Raw genomic sequence first — 21,054 nt, 5'->3', positions numbered from 1 at the left:
TCTTGGTAAAGTTACAAACACTGTACACTGAAAGATGTATATGGGACTACACGAACACGTGGCGTAAACTTTTTCTCAGTATTTTAGTGTGCTTTACATGGATTGGTAGCACTCCACTATCAAAGATATCTTCATATCGAGTGTTTGCAAGAATGCAGAATTATTTCCTTTTTCTTTCGTCGGACTCTAGTTTTGCTTTCATGCTGATAGGCATTTCTGGTGGTGGGGGGCGGGGCATGAGGAAGTAGATCTTGAAGGAATCGTAGATAAACCACTGCAGTGCTGTCAGGGTACCTATCATGGCAACTCTCGGTACAAACCCTTTCCAAAGGCCAGACATGCCAAGAGATCTGGCTGCTTGGACCATGGTACTTCCCGCATCCTGGTTCAGCTTAGACACAATGGAATCTGCAGGATGGGACACCAGGACGCAGAAGACTCCAGCTATGTAGCCTCCAACGAAGGTCACCACCAGTTGCTGAGGCTTGCTGCAATCGTCGCGGGGCTTGGACAGGACGTACTTATAAAGGGCTTCCACAGTGCGCTCAAAGCAGGCAAACTTCATCATTGTGTAAGGGATTTGGCGGAACCAGAGCGGTGGCAGACCTTTGTAGAAGCTATGGAAGCCTTCCTGGGCCCACATCTTTGGCAGTGCTTCTCTCAGGGTCCCTGCAAAGCCTGGTTGCGTCTGCATCCTGACCTTGGCAGCTTCCATTGGACTCAGGGCGATGTCTGCAAAGAACTCTGCACTGGCACTTGCAGCTAGGTAGACAGAGGTGCGATACTTGTAAGACCACTCCTCTCCCAGGATGGCACAGTATTTGATCTTGAAGAACTCGTACAGCCCAAACTTGTGCATGCCCTGGAGAGAGTAGCCAATTGCTGTTGGTGCCCAGCCAATCGCGAGACCTCGGATGCCATCATTAGCAATGGTCACCCTGAACCCGTTTAAGGTATTCTTGTACGTTGAAGGATCAACCTGTATCCTGCACTTGACGACATCCAGTGGTACCATCCCAGTGTGGGTGATTCCACAGCTCATTATTCCTGCCAGTCCACACATGGCAAGGTACTTGTTGGATCCAAACTGTATTCCTGACTGAAGAGCATCTGTGGATGCTGCAAGAAGCCGTTTTGGGTACAGGTCTCCATTTTTTCTTGATCTGCAGGTGTACCTCCTTTTCACTTTAGGTTCCTGCAGACTTTTCTCTGCGGTTGTAGGATCAATACTCTTAATATAGTCACCCATGGTGCTCTTAATTTCCTGGATGTAAATGCACAACTAGTTAAGAGGACCAGTTTAAAGAATAAGTGTGTTTCCGTTCGTCAGTATACCTTTAAAAGTTATATTCAGCAGGATGGTACCACGCATGTCGATATCTGGAGACTGGCATACGTACTGCATGCCAGAGCTAAAATTTGTCAAAAAGGCTTGGAACTCTCAACAAAATCCTATTCAAAATGTCAAAGATATAGAACACAGCGTTATTGTTGTCCCAAAGTGATCTTGTAATAGTCTATATAGATAAAACATTTGCTGTGTTGACATGCTGCACTCCTCTTATTGCTCTAGTGTGATAATAATTACTAGCGCAACGCTGATATATAATCATAATGTCAATGTTACTCGTACAGTACAGCGGTATATAGGCATACAATCTCGGCATTTTGTGTAACATGCCCTTTGAAATCTGTCTTATTTGGTTTTGCGACTAGATGTTTGAACTATAAACTAAAATCCCTGAATTATTGTACCGGTACTTAATTAAACTTGAAAATCAGTTGACTATCAACGTACCGCACATCCGAAGTTATCTCGAGCCCCGTATACACGTACGTGATTCTCAAATATATATATTCCAGAGCTGTGGAATATATGAGTTCAACTGTCCGAGTTGTGGGATGCACGAAGTGTATAGATATGAGTTATGATATTGGAAACTCCGAAACCTCAAATGTAAACAATTGCGGTCAACACTTGACCCGATGCTCGATCCGTGCTCGATCCGTTCGTAATCCGGTCCGTAATATATCGGATATACAAGAAGTCCCTCTCGTTACTACGTTTTTCCTCGTACAATGGAAATAATATTACAATAATTCAACTACCTGAGAATGTACAGGTCCAAAATATGTTTGAGCCGATGTGTGCAAATATATGCAATATAATTCATGTTGAACACGAGCTAATATAACGCCATTTCATTCCGCAACTCAAAATCCATATTAGACATGACGTGTATATTGTATGATGTATATTTAATCAATCATGCATGGCATGGTATACTTCCGTGCATTGTTGATCTATCTTTTTCTTTTTTTGATGCGGGAAATATGATTCAGAGTGGCTGCTACATGTTTATTAATTAGGTTCACTTTAGCGGCATGCGGCTTGCTAATAATAGGTATATATATATATATATATATATATATATATATATATATATATATATATATATATATATATATATATATATGTATACAACATTTAGTCATGCATTTACAACAAAAACAGAAGCAAACGAACAAAGAAAACACACAAAAGAATCCAACAAAATATTACTATTTTTAGGTTTTCAACGGAATGTCGCCCTTAAACTAATTGCTGTAAATCCAAGGTGTGAATATATTTCTTTCGATAGGAATACCATATTCATCTTTTTTAGTAGGCCCGTTTTAGTCGCCAGCCTAAAAATTCTTTCGAAGAAGACATATATAGGGACTATAAACTTATAAGACCTAAACATCGTGGCGCTCATTTTGTACTCCTCATCATTATCGTAATTCAGATCTCGAGTTCATATATAATAATGGTATATTTTATTAAATCATTCAAAACAGAATCTTAATACTTACAAATAATTGGAGAGTCTATCATTACGAATCATTCAATGGTAACACAATTAAGACTGATTATGAGAACGTTGAAAAGTAACATATATATATATTTCAAACCTCTGCATATGACAATGAGTTGCAACATTGTTATTGGTATTCGGAACCTCATAGAGACAACAATGTAAGAGCTCAAATCTTAACAATTGGAGGAATTTGTTACGAAATATTTAAGGAGAAGAAACTAATATGTTGGGAATTTATCTTTAATAGTCATAACATTGTTATATTTCTATCATACATATTACATGCAGAGCTGAAATGCATACGGTTCTTTAATAAGCATGAACTTAAAACGTTGAAAAGAAGATAACACCGCTTTCAACAATAATCTTGTGTTGCTCATTGCCTAAAAAATTGTTCCAACTTTGTTTTTATTCGATGGAAAAAAATCATGGGAGGGGGGCGGTGGGATATACATATTAAGACATACGGGCACGTGCCGCTCCGTAATGAGGCGCTTTTTAACGAAAATTACCTACTGTAATATGAGTACCCTTTTAAACAAAAATATCACTAAACGTGGGTCCCTTTTTCCAAAATTTCAAGATTTTTCGGGTGTATTTGCACGACAAATACCCTAAAATTGTTTTAAAAATGGGTCTTTATTTGAAGACTAACACTTTTTAAAACGGGTACCTTTTTCTGCCCAAATTACCCTTGAAATGGGTAGGGATTTCGAGGTTTGAGCGGCACACCCCCGTCCAAACGAAATATAGGGGGGGGGGGGGGCGAATAGGCGAGATAACGAGTAGGAAGTAGAATTGGAGTTATTCCGGCTGCATTCTGGGGTCGAGATTTATTGGCATAATTATATTATTTTTCTCGCTTAATGATCCCCGACCCCGTTCTCTTTCTCCCTCTCTCACCTCTCCTTGTCAGTTCTTGTTCAGGTAAGTGGATCCTGCCACCCTTCCAATAAAGATTTAATTATCGATGTGTTGAATATACAAGTCTGGTATACGTGGCATCCGGCGATTCGACATTATTTGAAGAAAGCATATCCTTTGGGTCTTTTTTCTAAAAAGGTAGGCCTAACCACAGGGTTAACCGTATGTTAAACAACGGAGTTTCTTTAATTCACAGTTTAAACACGAGACGCCCCCACCCTCTCCCCACCTTCCGATCCCCAAATAATCTTTACAGGGATGCTTATATTCTTTACTAATGCCCCGGCTTTGACGTTTTATCCTCACCTACATCCTTCTTTTTGTTTTCACTGTAAATTTTTGCTGTATGATATCTTGTACAATGTCTATGTCTTGGCCTTTTTCGTCCTCCTAGACCCCATCCCAGACATCAACGTTGATCATTTGCCCCCCCCCCCCCAGTCGAGTTGAGAGTGGATGCTTTTTCAATTTTCTCCCAGACCTTGGCTATAGCTATATCGAGTACGTACCTCTTGTACGGACGCCCTCTACGTTGCATGTAGCATTAACCTATCTTGCAAGTCATAGAATTCATGACGACAGGGTCTCCATTTAGACTGTTAAATAAACCTTTCCTGATCAGTTCATTCTTCATTATTTGATTCAGTATGTCGGGGACTATTGTAAGTATTGTTAAAGTTTGTACAATTATGGCAAAATTCTATAACATAATTTTAGTAGTTTTATCAATGTTAGAATCGGTCGTTCTATCTTGGTGAATGCGATTTGGCCATTGAGTGCAATACATTGCCAGTGCAGTGGTGCATACACGCATACCACAGGCCAGGACAGGTCAGCCTAGTCAATCCATTGTCACCCAATCGAAATCATTGGCAAATGCACTGCCACTTGCTTTGATTTTGCCCTTTGCCTGTGCCTTTAAATTTTCATGGATTTCGATTGGCATTGTTTATTTGCAGGCACATTTCTTTGCTAGTCACTGTCTTTTTAAAGGTCTTTACCACTATTATGATTACAAATCGAAATAGTGAAATACAATCTTCAAAAGTTCAAGAATTGTATCGGCCAGAGGCCAGAAGCAGAGAGACCCACAACCAAATGGAGATGTTGAGTCTTGAGACTCTCTCCCATGTGAGAGAAGTATATTATATTGGAGCCTCTGCATACAAAAATACAAAATAAACAACACCAACAACAAGGTAGTTTTACCCAGCCAAAATGTTGCCACCTCATGAGTGGATGAGCATGATAATAACAAAAATGTTATGAAAACAAAAAATAGACATTGAATATTAAAGTAGACAGACCAGAGAAGGGTATCTTTCATTGAGGCATACATCATTAGACCAAAACGCTTAAAAGGAGAAATTCTTTTCATCACCAGGCCAGGCACGGCACATATCCATTTAGGGTATCAAAAACGGGAAAAGTCTGGAAAAGGGGATATTAAATTCACTGGTGATAAGAAGCTATGACTCCGGGTATGTGCTGGCTTCCTTGTTGCTGAGAGAGGAAATTTGCATTTGTTTATTGTTGCTGGCAGTAGCAGAGCAGTAGAACTAGAAGGCAGCAATTATAAGTTTCACCATGATCATATTGGTTTGACAGTACTTACAAGGTTACATTATAACCTCATAATTTGGATGAGTGGTCAAACCCACAGTTGACACTCTGGATCATTCAACCAATGCCCGCAATTTGTTGTCTAACTTGTACTCTGGTTATTTTTAATGGCTTATATCTTCTTTTACATCTCTATTTACATCCAGATCATACGGATCCAGTCCCCTGACGGAAACAAACGAGTCACTGTTCCCCCGACAACATCCCTCTACAAGTTCTTCCAAAAGGTAACATATTATCCTTGCTTCTTATTTTTTGGTTGGGGGGGGGGGGGGGGGGGGGACTCACTTCAAGAGATGGTTTGACTCACTTCAAGAGATGGTTTGCTTTTATTATATATTCAATTGAAATTATATCATAAGAGCAATAAATATTTACAGATTATTTATGTTACCCCTGTTAAAATGTCACAATTTCTTTGAATTTTAATGATGTTCTTGTTCAAATATTGTTTGTTGTTTGTTGTGTGTGTAGGTTTCACAGACAGTGTCGCTCCCTGCCGATGGCTTTCAACTCTACAAATCTCGGGACAAGACAGAGCAACTTAAAGCCTCTAGCAAAGTCACACTTAAATCACAAAATATCAAGTAAGCTTACTTCCTATAATCCATTTTCATAATTTGTTAAACCTAAATTTCAGGTTTCATTGAAATCACTTGGTACAATGAAATACAGTATGTTTTAAAATCAGTCAAGTGAGAGACTAAAAGTTGTCTTTATATGCAGTACTCTTTTTATATGTGTTACTTTATTTTTGAGTAATAACAAAATGTTCAAGGAAAACAGAATGAGTTGAGTGTAGAATTGACAGGTTGTCTTTTTAATAGATTTGACTTGTCAAGTAAGCAAGTAAGCATGTTTTGACATCACAGTTGCTCTAGAAAAATGTTACTAATTTCTATTGTTCTCTAATGCCCTTTCTCCCTTGGGGTCCTCTAAAGAGAATAGACCCTCTAGAGTCATACATTTAATTTTGTTGTTGAATTTTAGTAAAATGTGAAGGTTGTTGCCACTACATCAAAGAGACATTGACAAATTCAGCCAGTTTGAAAAGCCCATACCTATAGTAATCACAACACTAAAAAAGTTATAAATTTCTCAGTTTGGGTCTGAATTCATTCAAACTTTCATATCCGTTAACTTCTCTGATGTTTGTGCTTTCCTCTCGAGTAGTTTGCTTTCAAAGTTGGATTTCCCTTTAAAGGCTATACCTCTTTGAGAAATCTGCACATTGGAACAATAAAATGTTCACTGTTGCTATTGTGGCTTTTTATTGGAGAAAATTTATAATTGAAATTTGACATTTTGTTCCTTTGCTTTCTGCAGACATGGTGATATGATACACCTGTACCCAACTAAAGTAGAGGTGGATGGTATCGCAGAGCCTTCATCACAAGAAAAATCATCTCTTCACACCTCCTCTTCATCGTCATCTTTATCATCATCCTCGTCATCACAGCCCGTGCCATTGGTTGTTGAGGACGAAGTCGACCAGTTTCTATCGAAACAGGATGGCAAAATCTACAGGAAAAGAGATGAACAATTGTGAGTAGCATTTTAGGACCAGTTGAGGTGTGTCAATTTGATCTTTGGAAGGAGTTTCGTGAGACTAGTAGTTTGTAAACTTGGTTCAAAGGTCATGCAGGTCAGGGTCATGGGTTCAAGCTCTGGCATGGTACCAGTGATCTTTGGAAAGGCATTTATCTACATTACCCACTCCTTACCCAGGAGAGGAATGGTGGCCTGGCAGTATGCTGTCCTTGTAACTACATATTTATAGGCCATCATGGTAACTATATTGCAGGAAGATTAGCAAGGAAGAAGAGATGTTGCACATATTACATGTATGTGATTACCTGAATTGACTGGGTGGTAATAACTGTCTTGACATAGAGAAATTTGTATGCACTTTAAAAAGCTAGAAGGTAATTGTTATTCATTTGTCCAATGTAGGCAGTGTTGCCATGTAAAAAATAATTACTATTTTGTTTTAATCCCATAATAATTCAATTTCTATTTCAGATGTCATCATGGTGTCAATGCAAAGTGTGTCCATTGTGTACCTCTAGAGGTAAGTGTATACATGACATCCCTACATTATGAGATATATATATATATATATATAGAGAGAGAGAGAGAGAGAGAGAGAGAGAGAGAGAGAGAGAGAGAGGGGGCGGGAAGGGAGGGGGGGGGGGGGGGAGTGAGTGAGGGGGGGGGAAGCGGGAGGGGGAGCCTAGGGAAGGGGGAGGAGGAGAGAGAGAGATAGAGAGATGGAGAGAGAGAGAGAGCTGAAATGAGGGAGATGCTGATGTTTTTTGTTGTTTTTTTGGGGGGGGGTTGCAGTTCTAATTTTCTCATATTGGGTCCCTCCACAGCTCCTTGAGAAGGTGAAATGAATTTGAATGTGTTGAATGATTACTAATGCATCATATTCATAAACATATTGACACTTTTCTGTCCCTTTTCGTTTACAGCCACATGACGAGAGATATATCAACGACCACGACCCTCCCATCAAGCATCTATCCTTCCACTCTCACATCAGGAAACTCACAGGCGGGTTTGATAAGTAAGCATCATGAATCTAGATATTAGTTATTCAGTGAAACCTGTTTATAAAGACCACCCACGGGAGACAAGAAAAGTGGTCTTTATAGGCAGGTGGTCTTTATGTACAGGTTTCTTTCGTACATGTTTTAATGAGAAACCATTTTCAAGCTAAGAGCATGGAAAATGTGTTTACCTGTTGCTGTCTGAGGACAGTGCTTTCAATGTAGATAAAATTTTACAAGTGCAACACAGGAAAGACAGCCCTTTATGGACTTGCACACTTATCCTGCAATGCTGATTTCAGTGGAATCATTTATAAACAGCAGCAGCAATATAAGAAACAACATCAGTCTTCATCTAACCGGTTTTTGCCAAAGCAGGTATCATAGTAATAAGCAACAGTAATAAGCAGCACCTGTATCAAATCAATAGCTTGCAAGTAGGGGACTTATTGACCTTACCAAGTCGTAAAGGGACTTGGTAACATTATTCAGATCAGAGAAAATGGTGCTAAGGTAGTAACTTTAATGCTAGATGTACAATGAAAGATAATCTGAATGTTTGAGTAAAAACAGACCATTATTAACGATAAAAATTGGGAAAAACTGATCTGATCGATTCCTTAATTCTCCCAACTATATTTTTACAATTTAATTACATTTTAGGTGAGTGCAAATCGTCACAAAGCAATGAATTGGCTCTATATACCATTCCAGACATCCAAGTGTTGAAAGGCTTTTAAATGTCTGTCTTATGTCTTATTTTTATGGAAAAATGGTTTGGAAAATTAAAAAATGGTCGGGAGAATTTACTGTTAGAATGTGTTGTACAGTGACGCCTTTAAAGAAAACCATAAATATCTTTGTGGTTTGAGAATTTTTCAGGATTTTTTGCATGTCAGAGGTACAGTAGATGGAATATAATAAGTAACATTTCATACAAAAATTACAGTTTTTTCATCAAATTTCAACAATGTTACCGAGTCACTTTAATACCTTACTAGTGAACCATGTGTAGCACTGAGTCTCACTGCTTCCTTGTGATTGAGTAATTGTCAGATAATAATGTTTACCTTTTCAATTTTTCTTTTCCAGGGGAAAGTTTGCATTTCTAGAGAACATTAGCTGTAAGATCAAGCCAGGGTGTACAGAGCACTCACCATGGCCCAATGGCATCTGCACCAAATGTCAACCAAGTGCTATTACGTTAGATAGACAAGTAAGTTGAGATCTCTCTCTCTTATCAGTAAGAGGGTAAGACCTAAAAAAAAAAGATGTTGTATTGCCCTTTAGGTGCCAAAACATGGGCCGATCGGTCAGGAATCTTTTTTTTTTTTTTGTACTCCCTCTTTGGGCTGATATTTCTCAACTTTTAATCCTTTAATACTTTTTTTCTTCTAAAAAACAGTAAAAAATAAAAACTTTTTTAGAGAGCCGACCGTAGACTTCAAGATTTTGGGGTCGGTCGCAAAGGGCAATACAACATATTTTTTTTAAAGGCCTACTGTTTTAACCATCATTTAAAGCTTTTTTGGTATTTGATTTTTCACTCACTTGCTTGTAGTATTAAATTGTTGAGTTGGAGGGGCCACTTGGTATCTCTATACTGTGAAATTGTGGTAGTGATTGCTTTGAAGAGATTGCTTTACATTTACTGACTTTAGGGACTACTTTGTTGGCTTGCCTTAAAGATAGTGGTGCTTACTCAAAAAGTTGAAGAAAAGTGTACACAATTTAAGCTGCGTCACACCGAAATGATGATGTTTGAGCTTGATTTTGCAATGCAGTGATAATGTGTGTGTGCCATGTATGAATAATTGGTGAAGTGTGCCCAACATGTAAAACAGACTTAGAGGCATTGAAAAACCCTCATTTGAATACATATTTTGGAACCATGAAATAATTTTGAGGAAGTGAGATCCAAAAACATAGCTAGGAGAACATATTCATTATTGTTCACTCAACATAAACCACTTATCCTTTCTCCAAGAAAACTATGTCTAATTTTGTCACGCTTCTCATCCTTCCCGCAGCATTATAGGCACGTAGACAACGTCATGTTTGAGAACCCCATGATGTTTGATCGCCTTCTAGACTTCTGGCGGAAATGTGGGAACCAAAGAATAGGCTTCCTGTACGGGAAGTATGAGCACCATAAAGATGTTCCTCTAGGGATCAAAGCAACAGTCTTGGCAATCTATGAACCTCCACAGGTAAACATGCATATTTACTTGTATTAAATGTGTTTCATATAACAAAGTTAAAGATAAACTTGAGTTCTGGTAAAAAAAGAAAATGAATTCTCACAGAATCAAGCGAAACTTACATTGAATGTTCAAGATTACAAATAAATGTCATGTGCCAAACAATTTTGGAAGAAATGTATACTGGCTTAGTAATGAGCATAGAAAGATAAGGAAATCAAGGTAAGCTAGCCCAACACAATTTGTGTAGTCCCATGTACATCTTTCTGTGTACAGTGCTTGTTACCTTTACCAAGACTGGGCCAAATTTATTATGATTTTGATGACTCCAGAACCTTGCAGTGCACACCAATACTTACACAATCAACTTTTTTCTTTCACAATGCAATCGCATTACCAGAACTCACCTTTATCTGTAACAAAGGTTATGTGAGGTTCTTACAGCCCCTCTCAAGTGTTGGGAGCCCAAAGTTTGTAGGCAAAAATTAACTTAAATTGTTCAATGATGTAAAAGGTATGTCATTTAACACACACTTCTGCGACGATTTTTAAAAAAATGCGTTTGAAGACGAATATTGATGACAGAATGCCATATTTGGGTTAACTGTTGTATGCGGAAAACATCAGTTTTGTATTCTTTTCATCAATATTCATCTTCAAACACATTTTTTTTTAATCATTGCAGAAGTGCATGTTAAAGGACATCCTCTATCACATCATTAAGGGAACCTAAACCTTCATACTAAGTTACTTTTATTGTAAATATTAAGATATTTGAAAAATATCAGTGAAAATTTGAACAAAATCGGGCAAGGAATAAGGAAGTTAGAGCTTTTGAAATGACTAGTCACTAGAGGGCAGTATTCAATTTGATGACATGATCTGAGGACAACTCTCCATACCATTTGTACATCAAATTTCATGTTTTTCCTTCTTTCTTGCGATTGAGATAATCTACTCCCCTGAAACCAAGATATAGAATGCAAAATGATATTCTACTTCACATGTTATGAAGTAGGATCAAGAACACAAATAAATACGAAGAAAACAAAAAAATGGTGAAATTTTATGTACAAAAGGCATGGAGAGTTGTCCACATATGATGTCATCAACTTGAATACCGCCCTTTAGTGACTAGTCATTTCCAAAAGCTCTAACTTCCTTATTCCTTGCCTGATTTTGTTCAAATTTTCACTGATTTTATTCAAGTCTTTTAAACTTTACAATAAAAGTAACTTAGTATGAAGGTTTTGGTTCCCTTTAATCATTATACAATTTAGGTGAAATGTTGCCATCAAATTTTTGAAGCTCCCAAGGAGAGAGGCTTCAACTATGATAATAATGATATTAGATTATACTTTATTTTGTATATAACAGTGTCTCTATGCATTTAACAGGTTATAATTATAGAGAAATTAATTAATCTACCTTGTTGTTTTATTTCTGCTTCTCCATTTTAATTACAATATCAACTTTTATGTAATAATTTTATTGCTCATCTTTGTTACTATCACATTAATATTTTGCAAGATATTGTACCATGATGATGATATTGAAATTAGTTTTTAAGAATGTGCACAGTAATTTTGTTGTGCAAGAGAAATTATAGAAAAACATGATCAATGTTGTTAATCATTTTCAGATTTGCAAGCAAAATTGGTATCAAGTAGTTCTTGCTTTCAAAGTAGATTTCACCAGGCCAAGTAGAATCTACAGGCACGTGACATAAGTCGGATTCTACTTTGATACTTTGATACTTCATCTCATCAATTTCAAATGTTTTCTTTCATTGATTCCTTATCATTTCAGAACAGTACATCAAATAGTTTAGAATTACTAGAAGATCCCTTTGCAGAAGCAGTCGACTATGTAGCATCCAAATTAGGTCTTTGTAAGGTAAGGTTTGCATGGTCTTTCTTGTACATTTAATCCCGGCCCCCCACTCAGTGTTATTTAGGGTACGCATATGCGTGTTCCAAGCGACCCCCCCTTTTCAGCAAAAGTCTGGTGTGTAAAGTCAACACGGGTCGATCTTTTTCTTTTGTTATACGAGCCTTTTCAGCACCCCCCCCCCTTTTCAGCAAAAGTCCGGTGTGTAAAGTCAATACGGGTCGACCTTTTTCTTTTGTTACGAAAGGACATTTTGGTAACACGCATGGGGTCTACGAAAGGACATTTTGGTAACACGCATGGGGTCCGTCCGTTCTCGGAGTGGGGGGGGGGGGGGGGCGGGGCATTTAATCAAGTGCACGTTGGTTAATTCTTGGGTAATTCTTGGGATAGAGTAACAGGGCTTAAATTAATCCAAGGCCACCAAGGCCATGGCCTTGGATGCCCCTTTGATTGGCCTCAATAACCCTCTCATTGGCCTTGGAGATTTTGTGTGCCCTTTCCAATACTTCCTATTTGTGCTGTAGTATAGGAATGTGCCCTACAGAAAAGTGGCCTTGCCCTAAAAACATTGAAATTTAAGGCCTGGAGTTAAGTCAAGTAGTTTTATCTACTTTTATTATGCCTCCGCTACAAAGTAGCCGGAGGCATTATGTTTTCTGGTTGTCCGTCCGTCCGTCCGTCCATAGTACCGTACGTCCGTCCATACATCTGTTCCATACATGCCAACTGTTCAGATTAAAGAGGAACATTCCTCTTTTTGGGAGAAGATAATTATCATTTTAATGCAGGTGTTCCTCTTCCTCTACAAATTTGTCTGTAGTATTGAATAGGAGAGTTAGGATTGTTCCTCTTTTTTTTGAAAATAGCATAATTTGTACAGATTTCTGATTTTCAAATGTTGGCATGTATGCTGTTCGTCCGTACGTCCCGTTCTCGTGATCGCGTTATCTCAAGAACCGATTGATGGATTACCGCCAAACTTGAATCATGCATGTATCTTGCAGAGCCAATGAACTGATTAGATTTTGGGGTCACAAGATTTAAGGTCAAAGGTCACAGGGCTCATTATGTATGCAAGATAACTTGTTATTGCGTTATCTCTAGAACTGATTGATGGATTCCTGCCAAACTTGAATCATGCATGTATCTTGCAAAGTCAATGAACTGATTAGATTTTGGGGTCACGATGTCAAAGTTCAAAGGTCATAGGGCTCATTATGTATGCAAAATAGCTTGTGATCGCGTTATCTCAAGAACTGAATGATGGATTACCGCCAAACTCAGGTCATGTATGTATCTTGCATAGCCAATGAGGTGCTTAGATTTTGGGGTCACAAGGTCAAAGTTCAAAGGTCACAGGGCTCATTATGTATGCACAGATAGCTTGTGATCACATTATCATGAGAACCAAAAGACAGATTACTATCAAACTCAAGACATGTATATGTATCTTGCAGAGCCAATGAACTGATTACATTTTAGGGTCATCAGGTCAAAGGTCATGGGGCTCATTAAGGATGCCTATAAATAGCTTGTGAATCCATTATTAAAGATGACAGATGGATTACAATCAAACTTGAATTTTAAAAGTTGCCTCCTTTTTGGTTTGTAAAATTGCTCTATGGTTGAGGCATCATTTTCGATTGCGCGCAGTTGAAGTTCCATCTAGTCTTTGAAATCGTTTAAGTGAATTTAGCATTGAATGTAGATGTTAAAGTTGAGCCTGTACTGTCAAGGGTTATTTTGATTTTTTTGGATTATTGGGGTTAACAAACTGCCTTCACTTCATAAAACAAACTACTCACTATTTAGAGAATGCATTAAATGTACATACAGCATATACTTATAGAGAAGGTTGAGTCCTGGGGAGAGGTGAAATATAATTTGTGAGCATTTTCATTGTTGTTATGCAAGTGTGGAAGAACATCAGAGAACAAATGTTCCCTGAAAAGCACAGCTCTTCAAATGCCTTCATATTCTAAATATGACATGTAACAGTTTAAAAATTAGGACCACATTTTGATGCCACATGTTTGCGTAGTCCCATATTCATCTTTCTGTGTACAATGCTTGTTACTTTTACCAAGACTGGGCCAAATTTCCTATCATTTTGATAATTCCAGAACCTTGCAAGACACACCAATACTTATATGCTACATGATTATTTTTTGTTATCAATTCCACATTGTTTCTTCTTTCATCTCATCTAGGTTGGTTGGATATATACCGACCTAATGGCTGATGATCTTACCAAAGGAACAGTCAAACATGTCAGGAATATGGTAAGCAGAAAGCTATTCATCTCTTTCTTCCTTATAGAGCCATTCTCTTGACAAGGTGTCATACTTTAAAAATAAAAAGAGGGGCGAGGGCAGTTACCTTAAATGATTTAGCAACATTATTTCTAGAGCTAAAGTCTAAGAATCAAAATGGAAGGTGAAAAATGCTGTTTTTATCAGTTACCTCATTTCATTCCTTTGTCAAGGATATATCCTTAATGGATTAATTTACTATTTTTTATTTTATTGGTCCAACTTGTATGAGTTGATAAACAATTGTTATTATAATTAGATTTGGAACCCCCCTCCCCCCCCCCCCTCGTAAATTGTAGACCTCATATTTACAAGATATTTATTTTCTAGAATATGTGGTGTCAGTCCCACACATGCTAAATAATGTAACTCTTGCTTTTTTGTGGAAACGCAGGATGCCCACTTTATGTCAGCGGAAGAGTGCATTATGGCCGGTGAGTTCCAGAACCAGCATCCCAGCCCCTGCAAATTGGCAACAGAGGGACACTTTGGCTCCAAATTTGTCACATGTATAGTAACAGGTATGTGAAGTTTGCAGTGGTCAGAAAATCATGCCATATTTGAATGTTGTTCTGAATGTATGGAACAAGACAACATTTACCACTTGTTCCATCCCCAAACCAGAAATTAGCTCTTGCATTTTGAAGTTTACCCCATCGTTTACATTTGTGTCCGATTTATCAGTAACAAGGTAAAAACAACCAAAATGGACTTGTTAAAAATTAATGTTATGGTAATGGCTCGCTCAGGAGGTAATTGACACACTTGCATATATATGGTTTACTAGTTCGCAAGTTAACTTAAAAAAATTATTTCAGCCTATGCTTGAAATTCTAAAAACGATATCAACAGCAAAGATTGTTTTTGTAATTTTCACTTTCTTACAGTTTTAAAAACTTACTATTCCTAATTTACGATGCTCATATCATCAGAGGCATAAGATTTAAAATTATCTGTGAATATTGTTCCATGTGTTTGAAATCCTCCAGGTGATTCTACGAATCAGATACACACAGAGGCGTACCAGGTATCCAACCAGTGTATGGCTCTAGTCAGGGATGACTGTCTAGTGCCTACCATCGACGCCCCTGAGCTAGGCTATATCAGGGAATCAACAAATGAGCAATACGTACCTGATGTCTTCTACTCGGTAAGTTGAGTTACCTTGGCTTGGAGATGGTGGGAGAGGGGAAGGGGGAGGGGAGAGATAGCCAGGAAGCGGGAGGGAGGGGAGAGGAAATTACCAGGTATTCAACCAGTGTATGGCTCTAGTCAGGGATGTCTGTCTAGTGCCTACCATCAAGGCTCTCAAGTTAGGCTATATCAGGGAATCAACAAATGAGCAATACGTACCTGATGTCTTCTACACTGTAGCTTGAGTTTACCTGCTGGAGAGGGGAGGGGAGGGTAAAGGGCAGAGAAGGGTTGGGAGAGGGTAAGAGTTAGGTGTAAAGTGTAAAGTGTTATGGCTCCATAAAGAAGAACTATGTGGTATTACCGTTGTCCGTGATCTAGGCTATATAACTGAATCTACTTATAAGAAATATGTCCTTTTCACTGTAAGTCATGTTTATGGGATGTTGGGGGAGGGGGGGGGGGGGGAGAGAAGGTTCGGTATCTAAAGTAATGTATGGCTTTAGTCAGGAATGACTGTCTAGTGCCTACCCTAGTTGCACCTGAGCTAGGTTTTATCAGGGAATCAATCAATAAACAACATATCCTTGATCCTGTGTTGCAAAATGTGATGAAAACTTTGTTTATCTTTGTATAAAATATATCCAGAGAAATTCAGTTTTATTCTCTTTCTCTATTTCTCATTCCCATTATCTCATACAGGAAACTGATAGCTATGGCAACTCATCAAAGCAGTTAGCAAGACCCTTGCCAGTAGAGTTCCTTCTAGTCGATGTAAGTACTACCATCTCCACTTCTCCGTACCATTCAACGATTATTCTGTAATCAGGATGGCAGATCTCTTTTGCTAGGTGACAGTTGATCTTTTTTTTACTCTCTCTGAGTGCAGTACTTATCATGAGTAAACAAAGTACATCTCACAGAATCCTAAAAATGTGAGACTGAAGACTACAGATATGTGATATCGCCACACAAAGTCGGGTATGAAATAGCATCATAATTGGTAAAGAACGATGAGGAAATTGGGTCAACAGAGCAGATTCATAGAAAATTGGCTTATAGGTGTAAACGTGTTGCTTTTCATGTCTTTTCAATTAAATATCTTTTACCACTTGAATCATTCAAAGGACCCATTTTTTGTATGATAAATAATCCAGCATAATTTTACAGTTTTTAAAGTACAGTTCTGTACAGTTGTACTTTTTAAAGTACAGTTTTGTTCCCTAAACTCAGGATCAATTAATGCTCTTCTAGATTCCACTCCAATGGGCATTTACAGCTTTGTGCCTTACGTAGTTTGGTATTCTTTATCAAATATTTGATTTTTTTTTTTTTACAGTTACCAGCTGGGTTTCCCAAGGATGCCACCTTTGCCTTCAACTCCCAGCCCGGGCTGAAACCCTTCCCCATCGAGAACCGGGCGGGTGTAGGAGAGGTGCAGGGCATAGAGGCGCTCACCCAGTACCTAGGACAGTTTGAGAGTGGTCAGCTCATGGAAGCTATGCTGGACTTTCATCTGCTAATCTATCTTGCCACAATGGACCTCCTGCCACTCAGGGTAATATAGGGTTGTTGTAGTGAGGCCTTGTCTGGGTGAGAGGTTGTATTGTGAAAGGTGAAAGTGAGAGGTGTGGATAATCTGGAGATTAGGTTGTCATGTGGAACAAGGATGATGATGATTTGACAGTATCTGATCCATGGTGCTTTGAATAAATATGATTTACTCTATATCTTGATGTAGTCTTCATAGTCACAATGGACCTCCTGTCACTCAGGGTAATATAGGGTTGTTGTAGTGAGGCCTTGTCTGGGTGAGAGGTTGTATTGTAAAAGGTGAAAGTGAGAGGTGTGGATAATCTGGAGATTAGGTTGTCATGTGGAACAAGGATGATGATGATTTGACAGTATCTGATCCATGGTGCTTTGAATAAATATGATTTACTCTATATCTTGATGTAGTCTTCATAGTCACAATGGACCTCCTGTCACTCAGGGTAATATAGGGTTGTTGTAGTGAGGCCTTGTCTGGGTGAGAGGTTGTATTGTGAAAGGTGAAAGTGAGAGGTGTGGATAATCTGGAGATTAGGTTGTCATGTGGAACAAGGATGATGATGATTTGACAGTATCTGATCCATGGTGCTTTGAATAAATATGATTTACTCTATATCTTGATGTAGTCTTCATAGTCACAATGGACCTCCTGTCACTCAGGGTAATATAGGGTTGTTGTAGTGAGGCCTTGTCTGGGTGAGAGGTTGTATTGTGAAAGGTGAAAGTGAGAGGTGTGGATAATCTGGAGATTAGGTTGTCATGTGGAACAAGGATGATGATGATTTGACAGTATCTGATCCATGGTGCTTTGAATGAATATGATTTACTCCATTTCTTGCTGTAGTCTTCTTGGCCACCATGGACCTCTCGCAACCCAGGGTAATGTATGATTGTTTTAGTGAGCCTTGCCTGGATGAGAGGTTGTTCTTTTGGATATGACCCGTGTGGAGATGAGGTTGTGATGATGATGATGATGGTGTTTGGCAATGGTAATGATAGTGTTCATGACCATGTACTTGATCATGATAATAGTGACGTAATCTTGGTAATGAAGACAACAATGATAGTATTAAAATGGTCCCTAGATCACTTGTTAAGATCATTGAAGTTGTTATAATTCATTGAAATGGTACATTGGCCTGCTTGGCATTAGATTGGGATCGCTCATGAATTTTGCTTGATTCTGTTTTTCATTACTCATCTTTTATTTCTTTTTTATGTGTGTTCGTTTGAAACCAGGACCATATGGATCCCCTGTTAGAAGCACTCAGGTCAAGAGACAAAGACTTGGTGGATGCTTGGTCTAAATGTGAGCAGTGGGCCACAATGGAACACTTCATAGCAGCTCAGGGTGAGTGTAGATACCCATTCACAATGGGGTATAGACTAACTAGATAGGGGTTGACGCTTAAAGGTCGTAGGTCATAGGTCACAGAAATCAAGTCGAGAGACAAAGACTTAGTGGATGCTTGGTCTAAATGTGAGCAGTGGGCCACAATGGAACACTTCATAGCAGCTCAGGGTGAGTGTAGGTACCCATTCACAATGGGGTATAGACTAACTAGCTATGGGTTAATGGTTAAAGGTCATAGGTCGCAGAAATCAAGTCGAGAGACAAAAACTTAGTGGATGCTTGGTCTAAATGTGAGCAGTGGGCAACAATGGAACACTTCATAGCAGCTCAGGGTGAGTGTAGGTACCCATTCACAATGGGGTATAGACTAACTAGATAAGGGTTGATGGTTAAAGGTCAAAGGTCATAGGTCAAAGACTTGGTGGATTCTGGTCTAAATGCGAGCAGTGGGCAACAATGGAACACTTCATAGCAGCTCAGGGTGAGTGTAGGTACCCATTTACAAGGGGATATGGACTAACTAGATAAGGGTTTATGGTAAAATGTTAAAGGTCATAGGTGACAGAAATCAGTTTATTTCAAAATTATGGATTGATTTCAACTAAAGGTATGGTGAAGAAAGAAAGCGGTAAGGTTGGTCTATTAAAATGAGGAGGAAGCTTGAGACAAGAAGTGGAGGGAGGTAGTGTCATGATGGCGGGGAAAGTTAGTAACCTGTTGTAAGGGCAAAATTGCTGACTTTAATAAATGATGATGATGGTGCATTGTGTAATTTGAGATTGCTTCTTCATTATGATTTGATTCAGTTTTTATAAAATCTGATTTGAAAAGATGATGGATTCAAAACTGCAGCCTACAGACTACTGACCATCTTTAAAGGCACAGTTAGTCAAGTCTGGCCAGTTACATTCAAATTTAGCATGAAGTGCGAATAATGAAACATGCAATACAATGCTTAGTGTTTTACTTGTTTGGAATATGTTAAGTTGCAACTTTTTATTTCAAGAGGTCCCATGTCAAGAAAGCTAACGGCAACACCTTCATTATCAGTTTCAAATGCAAAATTTATTTCCCCACTGTCACCAGGCCCGTCAGCGACTGGAGAGGCTGCGCCCAGCACCAGCGGGGCGACCGGGACCAGCACGTCCACCTTCGTATCAGGGACATGGACATGTGAAAGGTGCACGTACATCAACCAGAATTCTGCTGCAAATTGTGAAATATGTGATGGTCCTAGGGGCTAGATCGCAGACCCCTCCCTGTCTAGTTAAACCACTATGTCCTGTCTTAAATTTATCCAATTCGTATGTTTAAAAAAAGGTGAGAGCACTGACTAAAATAATACAGAAATTAATCATTTATGATGATATGGTAGTGAGGAGTATTACAAATGGAAAGTGGAAAGAGTCGATTGCAAATTTTGCCATATTGGAACATGATTGCCTTTTCAGTTAAAAGTGCTATGAGTTTATATGCACCTTGAAAAGTTTTATTGCTCAAATATAGACCATTTTCAAACAGTTACCAACTTCTAGCTATATGCAATACCCTAAGGTTTATCATTTACTCAGTCATTTATTGCTGATGATATAATTTTATTCACTAAACATTGGTGAAGTCTTGATGTCTTTGTGAAGGATTCAAAGGGCAGACAGAGTCATGTTCCTCGATTCAGTTCTTAGGGTATAGAATAGCAGATACCCTGGTACCGTACTCTAATCAAATGCTCGCGAGGTGAAGCACTTTACATCTTTATAACAGGATCCTATAGAAAGTATTTAATCAGTTCAGTTGACATTATATGAGGTACAATTGAATGATTGAAATGTTACAATCACCGAAACAAAATATGTTGTGTATACAGTAGGTAATATTTATAAAATCAACCTCAAAAAATTTACCCGACATTCTATAGGTAAACAGTTATTGGAGTATGATGAAAATTAAAGGGAACTAAAACCTTCATACTAAGTTACTTTTATTGCAAAGTTTAAGATATTTGATAAATATCAGTGAAAATTTGAACAAAATCGGGCAAGGAATAAGGAAGTTAGAGCTTTTTGAAATGACTAGTCACTAGAGGGCAGTATTCAATTTGATGACATCATCTGTGGACAACTCTCCTTGCCTTTTGTACATCAAAGTTCATGTATTTCCTTCTTTCTTGTGATTGAGATAATCTACTTCCCTGAAAGCAAGATATCGAATGCAAAATGATATTCTACTTCACATGTTATGAAGTCGGATCAAGAACACAAATTAATATGAAGAAAACGAAGAAATTGTGAAATTTTATGTACAAAAGGCATGGAGAGTTGTCCACATATGATGTCATCAAATTGAATACCGCCCTCTAGTGACTAGTCTTTTCAAAAAGCTCTAACTTCCTTATTCCTTGCCCGATTTTGTTCACATTTTCACTGATTTTATTCAAATCTTTTAAACTTTACAATAAAAGGAACTTAGTATGAAGGTTTTGGTTCCCTTTAATAATAGATATTAAATAGCACGAAACCCTAGTCTGATTGCATGCTAACGTACTCAACAAGAAGTATTACTATTTCCTGAGTGTGTGTTTAAACTGCCATATCTTGTTGAAGCTCATAATTTGAATACACTAGAGCGACATGGAATCCCTTTATACATCAA

General features: G+C 38.3%; 2 protein-coding genes across 2 annotated transcripts; one reads left to right on the top strand and one right to left on the bottom strand.

Moving 5' to 3' along the window:
- LOC115929544 (phosphate carrier protein, mitochondrial-like) lies at positions 1–1,782 on the bottom strand. Its single transcript, XM_030998763.1, has one exon. The coding sequence runs from the start codon at positions 1,247–1,249 to the stop codon at positions 161–163; it is 1,089 nt and encodes a 362-aa protein (XP_030854623.1). The 5' UTR covers positions 1,250–1,782; the 3' UTR covers positions 1–160.
- A 2,525-nt stretch (positions 1,783–4,307) lies between these two features.
- On the top strand, positions 4,308–20,110 carry LOC115919070 (nuclear protein localization protein 4 homolog). Its single transcript, XM_030998755.1, has 16 exons — positions 4,308–4,447; positions 5,555–5,635; positions 5,883–5,995; positions 6,735–6,953; positions 7,431–7,479; positions 7,883–7,977; positions 9,053–9,176; positions 9,991–10,170; positions 11,971–12,057; positions 14,265–14,336; positions 14,761–14,887; positions 15,356–15,516; positions 16,203–16,274; positions 16,840–17,058; positions 18,291–18,402; positions 19,492–20,110. The coding sequence occupies exons 1-16, from the start codon at positions 4,433–4,435 to the stop codon at positions 19,647–19,649; spliced, it is 1,884 nt and encodes a 627-aa protein (XP_030854615.1). The 5' UTR covers positions 4,308–4,432; the 3' UTR covers positions 19,650–20,110.
- Positions 20,111–21,054: the final 944 nt, after the last annotated feature.

This window comes from Strongylocentrotus purpuratus, unplaced genomic scaffold (genome assembly GCF_000002235.5).
Source record: "Strongylocentrotus purpuratus isolate Spur 01 unplaced genomic scaffold, Spur_5.0 spur5_contig_861, whole genome shotgun sequence".
NCBI lineage: Eukaryota > Metazoa > Echinodermata > Echinoidea > Camarodonta > Strongylocentrotidae > Strongylocentrotus > Strongylocentrotus purpuratus.
The sequence above is the reverse complement of the archived record's forward strand: the minus strand, read 5'-3'. Positions and strand labels throughout refer to the sequence as shown.

Coding starts and splice junctions, on each gene's coding strand:
- LOC115919070 (XM_030998755.1), top strand. Junction 6,954..7,430: donor AGGAAAAGAGATGAACAATT/GTGAGTAGCATT, acceptor TTTCTATTTCAG/ATGTCATCATGGTGTCAATG. Junction 12,058..14,264: donor CCAAATTAGGTCTTTGTAAG/GTAAGGTTTGCA, acceptor CATCTCATCTAG/GTTGGTTGGATATATACCGA.
- LOC115929544 (XM_030998763.1), bottom strand. CDS start 1,249: ATGGGTGACTATATTAAGAGTATTGATCCTACAACCGCAGAGAAAAGT.